Genomic DNA, 7,269 nt, shown 5'->3' on the forward strand with positions numbered 1-7,269 from the left:
TCTAAATTAGTCTTATTTTTACGCCCTAATGGACTCAAACACGTATTCTATCACGTAAGTGTAAAGGAATTTTATTTATTTATCATTTTTAGTAATTAATTAAATTAGTATAGATTTTTTCGACAAATTGGACGATTCAGCTTTTTGACGTAGATTTTTTACACTTTAAATAAAAATTCGTTTCCTATACTCGTACATTCATAAAACCCATCCTGTATCCTATAGCCACTTACCATGAAACAGTACCTAATACAAAGATATTCCTTTTTATTTATAGCAGGTAGTAGTGGATCCCAGAAGGCTTTATAATATAAAGAACAAATTTAATATCAACATTTTTTATGAAGTCAATGTTTCAAATATAAATTATAATCCTCTGGGGATCTTGTTTGTCAGGCCAGGAGTAACCGCATTCATTAAAAAAGATTTTATTTTATTTATTTTATTATTATTAATACAGCAACTATCCTTACAGGTAACCCTAATACAATAGTGCCTTAAATTAAATAATTCTTATTACTACTTAACTAAATACTTTAAATTAAAAATTCAATATATTACAATTTCATATACAACAAATACACAAATACAGATGTAACATTATTTAGATTATCAAAGTTAATTATTAATTTGTGTGGTTAAATATTATCTCTATTTTTGATTGCATGATTATCTTTAATACTAAACCACAAACAAACATACTATTATTGTTATAATATTTTATTGTGGTCAGAAAAGCCAAAATATTAAACAAGCAGTCATTTCTTTCACAATCCCCATATTTCAATAAACATGTAATTAGTTTTCCTGAACAACATTCTTAGTGGCCCCTATTTTCTTTTGAGTAGATATAAGATATAAATACAAACAGGTACAAATAAATATTACCGCTATTGCTACAATAGCGGTAATTATTATCTGGAATAATGGCATGGTGCTCTTAGTGGACTACCCTAGCGACCAGGCGCTCGTACTAGTTCGCGCCTCTGCCGCTAGATGCCGCTAAGCTCGCTAGCGCTAGTGTTGCGCGGCACGGCGGCACACCGCACCAAGTTGCGGCCACCTGCGGCCCCCAGTCGCGCATGCCACACGCTGCCGCACCCAGTTTCCGAACGGCGTGCGCCATTTTAGGTTATCACAAATTATTTTTACCGCGAGTCTGCTATAATAATGGAATGGACGAACGAAAAATTACTAAACTTCATCAAAGACTACAGAAAATGCAAAGTACTATGGGATATAAGGAACCCCAACTATAAACATAACGGCAAGAAACGTAAAATCCTTATCGCTTTCGGACAGAAGTACGGAATGGACGAGTGCGGTGTAAGGAAGAAAATAAAGAATTTACGGAGTGCGTTTCACAGGGAACACCATCGATTGACGAGTAAGATGAAGGATGATCATGAAAGAGATGACGTTAGAAAATGGTTCGCGTATGACGCCTTGAAGTTTATACTGGATGTCACGGGACCTTACATGACTAAAGTAAGTTTTATTAAAATATATTGGTATAAATTACTTAATTTAAAACACGACTTCAATACCAGTACGTTAAGGTAGAAAATCAAATGTCTAAATTTCAATAACAGACTACCTAGAGCAGTGTTTTTCAAACTTTATGGTGTCACGGCCCTTTATGACCACGAAATTTTTTTCGCGACCCCCAAACCCCATTTCTACGTTTTTTTAGGGTTCCGTACCCAAAGGGTAAAACGGGACCCTATTACTAAGACTTCGCTGTCCGTCCGTCCGTCCGTCCGTCCGTCCGTCTGTCACCAGGCTGTATCTCACGAACCGTGATAGCTAGACAGTTGAAATTTTCACAGATGATGTATTTCTGTTGCCGCTATAACAACAAATACTAAAAACAGAATAAAATAAAGATTTAAATGGGGCTCCCATACAACAAACGTGATTTTTGACCAAAGTTAAGCAACGTCGGGAGTGTCAGTACTTGGATGGGTGACCGTTTTCTTTTTGCTTTTTTTTGTTTTTTTTGCTTTAAGGTACGGAACCCTTCGTGCGCGAGTCCGACTCGCACTTGCCCGGTTTTATATGTATATAGAGTCTGTGCGGAAAGAGAACACGGGGCCGATTTTTGAAATTCGACCGCTCGATTTCGTGTATTTCGCGCAATAATATTTCCACTACTAGGCATTTAAATTCTACTAATAGAATTGAAAAAGAGTGGCCAATACCACTAGATTCCCAATTTGTATCGCTCATATTTTAAAAATTATATAATTATTATTTCGCCGTTTTCCATGAAATTCAAGAATCCCCCCCTCCCGTCGTGAAATGTATGGGGTCCCATACATTCTACGACCTCTTTTCTCACAGTCCATCAATGGTCGATATCAAAATTAAAAAAACCGGCCAAGTGCGAGTCGGCCTGGCAAAAAAATCAAAATTCATCAATTCATCATCTGTGAAAATCATCTATCACGGTTCATGAGATCCAAAAAAGCGTTTTGTGAAATTAATTCCCAGCAAGTTCCACATCATTTGGTCCTAAATGCGAATAATCTGAGTTTGCTCCATCCCAGGAGGTGTGGATAAATTTTGAAAGCCTTGACATTTTACCTTGGATTGACAAAACCACTCGAAATAGAGGAACCCACCGTCAAAATTAATGTCACTAACTAACAGCAAACTAACAGCAAGGTTGTTGGGGATCAGACACTGGTAAAATTTTCGGATTTAACAAGATTTTACCAAAAAAAAAAACAAATTCAAAGTGGCAACCACTTTTTACAATGTTTGACTAGGCACTAATTCATATTAAAGTAATTTTCGGAACCTCAGATATCGATTTTTACCATAATTAGAGCCAATTTTCCGTCGGACGTACCGTTTTTGAACTACAAGCAAAAAACTGAAAAAGAGCAGAAATTTCTCCGCAACTCCTGGAATGGAGCAAACTCGGATTACACTAATTTAGAACCAAATGAAGGTATTTAGACGATTTCCAGCTTGCTGGTAATTAATTCCTGGAAAAAATCTAATTTGACTGATATAACAGATCTTAACTTATTTAACTGTTTAATAAATACAGTTTACCTATCTAATAATGTTTTGTTTTATTGATACGTTATACTGTACGTTAACGACCATTAAATTTTAAAGGATTGGATTATTTTTAAGTTAAAAAAATGAAATCTGCTTTCCATAAGTTTCTTTCTGGACTGAGTTTCGCGACCCCCCCTGGACATGTGCCGCGACCCCCCTGGGGGTCGCGACCCACACTTTGAAAAACACTGACCTAGAGTGATACGGAGCATGCGTCTGTATTATCAATCAAGTATTATGTTGACAGTACTAAGTAAAAGCTGAGCGGATGAGGTGATCAAGAAAACAGAGTGTATGCAGATTTTGAATACCCTACTCCCTTAGCTATTGTGTTGTTACGAGTAGGTACATGTGTATATATTATCTCCCAACAAACAATTAAGCGACACTTAGCACTTATTTTATCACTTAAAGACATAGAACGGCTGTAGAATAGCTACATATTCTAAGCTTACAGGCTCTGGTGACATCAAGGTCTTTAAGAGGTCCATGTATAGCTTTAAGATCCACAGTAGCCGTTTTGGCCGCTATAATGCATCGTAAGTAGCTAGTGTTATAGCTCAAAGTGAATTCTACCACCTTAATATCTAGATGAGTAATAAGCAGCTGCAATTTTCACTTAAGGTTCTAAACAGGCGATAAAAAGTCTTTTATAGCTCCGTGTATCATAATCGCTACTTAACTCTCTTGTATCACTTACAGTCGAAAAGAGAAGTTATCAGTCACCATTATCGATCATGTAGTCGCAGACGAGCGGTATTCAATACCTTAGTACATCTTATACTGTTATTAGAGTCTTACTTAGAACCTAAGCCTATAGCGCCATGTTAAGATGACCGATGAATCAATAAGCAAAACAAAAATTATTAATTAGAACGTAAATACTTCATAAAAATCGATACTTTTACTCAATATTGACCTAATGTTAGTATTGTTATATTTAAAACCGGACTTCACGTATATTGAGTAATTTTTCGAAAATTAAATACGGTGGACCACAAATAAAAAAATATTATATTCAGATAAATATGCAAAGGATCAGAGGCCCATTAAAATTTTGTTAGTAATACATATAGTTTTTGACAGTGTAATTAATTTCGCCATCATAAATCCGCAGATAACTCCTGCATCAGTGAACTAAAATAATTATTTGCTTTTAATTATCCGCCATTACATTTCACTTCAAGCTGTCACAGAGCAAGCTTACGAATAATAATACAAAATGGAAACATCTGCAACCAAAGCAGATAGGGTTAAGGAAAAAATGTGCAATTACCTTCTTGAGTGTTACAAATATTGACTTAAAATGCTAATATACCATCTAAAGCTGAAAGTATCATCTATATGGTCCTACACTACTACTCAAATAGTTAGTATTCGCTTATTTGGCACCCTTTTAAATCCTGAGTACTTAATCAACGCTATTACAACACTACTTTAGCGCTCTTCTACTACAACAGTTTGTAGTCACCTATATGCAACCCATCTAGCTCCTAAAGAATTAATTAACACTATTGTAGCTCCACTATACCGCTCTTATGTCTCTTTTTTTATCCGCTAACCCTACTGTAGCACTGTTATAAATCTTATGGTGATAAAATTTGTGCCCAATCCGGGGTTAAAACGGGGTTATAGCCGGCTATAACTCCTATTTTTAGAGTACTAACAACACCTAAAGAGTAAATAGGCGCTTATATCAATCTCTTCTAACCCTTAAATTTAGCGCCTAATGTTAGTTGGGCTATGTCATATTATTGTCATAATAACGCCGATCCTTGTGGTTTATTTCTACTTGGCTTGTAAATAGATAGCCTTTTGAAACCGCAGTGTGCCTAACACTAAGTATTACACATGTCATGTGTGGTTGTTGCCGATATTGGCTATGTGCATAAACATGGTGACTTGGCACGGCTATTAGGAGTAGGTACCTACCTATATATATGGGTGACAATCAATTATTTGAGAATTAATCGGTTATAGGTATTAACCAGCATCAAAAAGACGACAGTACACATTTACTTACACGTTATTGCAGTGTCTCCACCTATAAAACTCCACAATGCATTTTGCACAAAACCACTTTGCATAATTTTGGTAAATTACATTTAAAAATGATGATAGATCTTTGTCGCCAGGGAAGATATAGGTACTTACCCCCACATAGAAATCTCTTTTGTTGTTTGGGCTATAAAATTCAAAGAAATTAACTTTGTTTATTACGTGGATACCGCTATTGAATCATACTTTTAATATTCACAATAATCACAACAAACTAGACATAGACAAAAGTGGTTATTAAATTTTATACGAGTAAGTAAGATTTGGTTAGGGAGACGCATTTGTTTAATATCCGATTGTTTTACAGAGAGAAGAACAATCAAACTCTGCAGAAGAATCATTTCAAGAAGAAGATTACGAGAACGACCAGGAAACTTTTGATATAAGCACTCAATACATTCAACTAATGGACGAATCGCCAGAAAGATCTAAGAGTCCAGACAAACAAAAGTACCAAAACTCTCTAATAGCAAGTACCGAGGAAGATGAATACGATCTTTTTGGCCGCTCAATGTCGATGCAGTTGAGAAAAATGCCAGAATTAGTAGCGTTAGACTTGATGCAGAAAATGCAACTAATGGTGTTCAACGCGAAAAAACAGCTAAGCAAATCGAAGAACAAGACAAAAGTGAAAATACCTCAGCCGGTGTCGCACAGTGTCCCATCTACAAGCAAGAAGAGAGTTCGATCAGCGTCTCCTATGTCACATAACTCAGTTAAGTCGTCCCCTCGGTCATCACCCATGTACAAATTTGAAACCATTAGCCCTGATGATACTGGTGTCGATGACAATACCGATAAAGATTTCTACGAGTACATGATCACTGTTGAAGATGATAAGCAGGATATTGAAAGAATAAATAAAAATGCAAGCGATTTGAAGCAACAGTTGAAAAGGAAAAGCTTAAAGTCGATTGATCCTCTAGAAGTAAAACGTATTAAAGATGAAGAAAATGTTGGGCATTAAGTATATGAGCCGTGCTCTTTGACTTGTTACAGTAAAATACTACATGTCTCATAGGTACGAAATAAATTTTATTCAGGAATCTTTCGTTTCGGTTATTTCACATACATAAACGTTCCTCGAGGAAATACTGCATAGGTATCCTTGTCATACAAACTTCTGTTGCATAATGGTTTTATTATTTGATATAAGTTATGTACAAATTGCAGAACATTCCCAAAAAGCGGAAACGTTCTCGAGAATGTTCTCAGAACATTCCTGCAACATGGAAATTATTGTTTAAACAAGAGAATATACTTGAAATAAAGTTTAAATAGGCATAACTTAAAACTAAATGTTATTATGCATATATTATTGTCTATTACAGTTAGCTATTTTGTTGATGTGATAAATTTACCAATAAGTTGCTTAAATTCTCACTTTATATCAGAGAACATTTCGACTTTCGACAAATTTTTCCAAAATTTTTTTTAGTTTCATTAGAATCTAGAGGCCTCTATCTCCCGCCATGCCAAATCTCAGCGCGCTCGGACCAACTTGAAAAAATTAAAAAAAAAGTCGGCCATTTTGTTTTTTTTTTAATGCAGTTTGTTTTGTCTCGGGGCCCTCTATGACATTTGGTCGAGCACCCCCCACCTATCACGCACCGTTTAAAAGTTGCCATAGAAAATAAAAGTGGCCAGTTTTCCCGCAATTGTAGCATTTTTCCAAAAAAAAAAATTTATAGGTATCTAGGGGACCCCGAGATTCCGTGACCAAAATTTCAGCGCGCTAGGACAAAATTCAAAAAGTTTAAAAAAAAAGTCGGCCATATTGAAAAAAAATGGCGGCGTCAAAAACTGCCAGGGTCCCTCTATGACATTTGGTCGAGCACCCCCCACCTAAGTCTGACCGTTTGGCCGGGCCGTCATACATTTTTCTGACCGGAAGCGGACTACCAAAAGTCGGAATTTTCTGGAGGTAAGGACTACACCTAAACTATCGTGAATATTCATGGTATAAACTACGATAAATAAATAAATTCTCGTTCTCGAGAACATTCTCAGAAGTTACCGAGAATTTCTCATGTGGAAAGTTTCGCAACTTTGGAAAGTTCTCGTGCGTGCATTGCTAGATATAACCACATATTCTTTGAGCTATACTTACAGGCCGCATTCATTTAAATTTTGTGATCA

The 7,269-nt window shown here is 35.9% G+C and overlaps 1 protein-coding gene across 1 annotated transcript; it reads left to right on the forward strand.

The window, feature by feature from the left end:
* The first annotated feature begins 1,076 nt into the window (after window positions 1-1,076).
* LOC134670043 (uncharacterized) lies at window positions 1,077-6,168 on the forward strand. Its single transcript, XM_063527705.1, has 2 exons — window positions 1,077-1,488; window positions 5,438-6,168. Exons 1-2 carry the CDS (start codon window positions 1,171-1,173, stop codon window positions 6,095-6,097), a joined length of 978 nt encoding a protein of 325 aa, XP_063383775.1. The 5' UTR covers window positions 1,077-1,170; the 3' UTR covers window positions 6,098-6,168.
* Window positions 6,169-7,269: the final 1,101 nt, after the last annotated feature.

Source organism: Cydia fagiglandana, chromosome 13, assembly GCF_963556715.1.
Source record: "Cydia fagiglandana chromosome 13, ilCydFagi1.1, whole genome shotgun sequence".
Lineage (NCBI taxonomy): Eukaryota > Metazoa > Arthropoda > Insecta > Lepidoptera > Tortricidae > Cydia > Cydia fagiglandana.

Excerpts from the sequence above, each read along its gene's own strand:
- LOC134670043 (XM_063527705.1), top strand. The coding sequence starts at position 1,171 with ATGGAATGGACGAACGAAAAATTACTAAACTTCATCAAAGACTACAGA. Across the intron at positions 1,489-5,437 it reads CGGGACCTTACATGACTAAA|AGAGAAGAACAATCAAACTC; the intron begins GTAAGTTTTATT and ends ATTGTTTTACAG.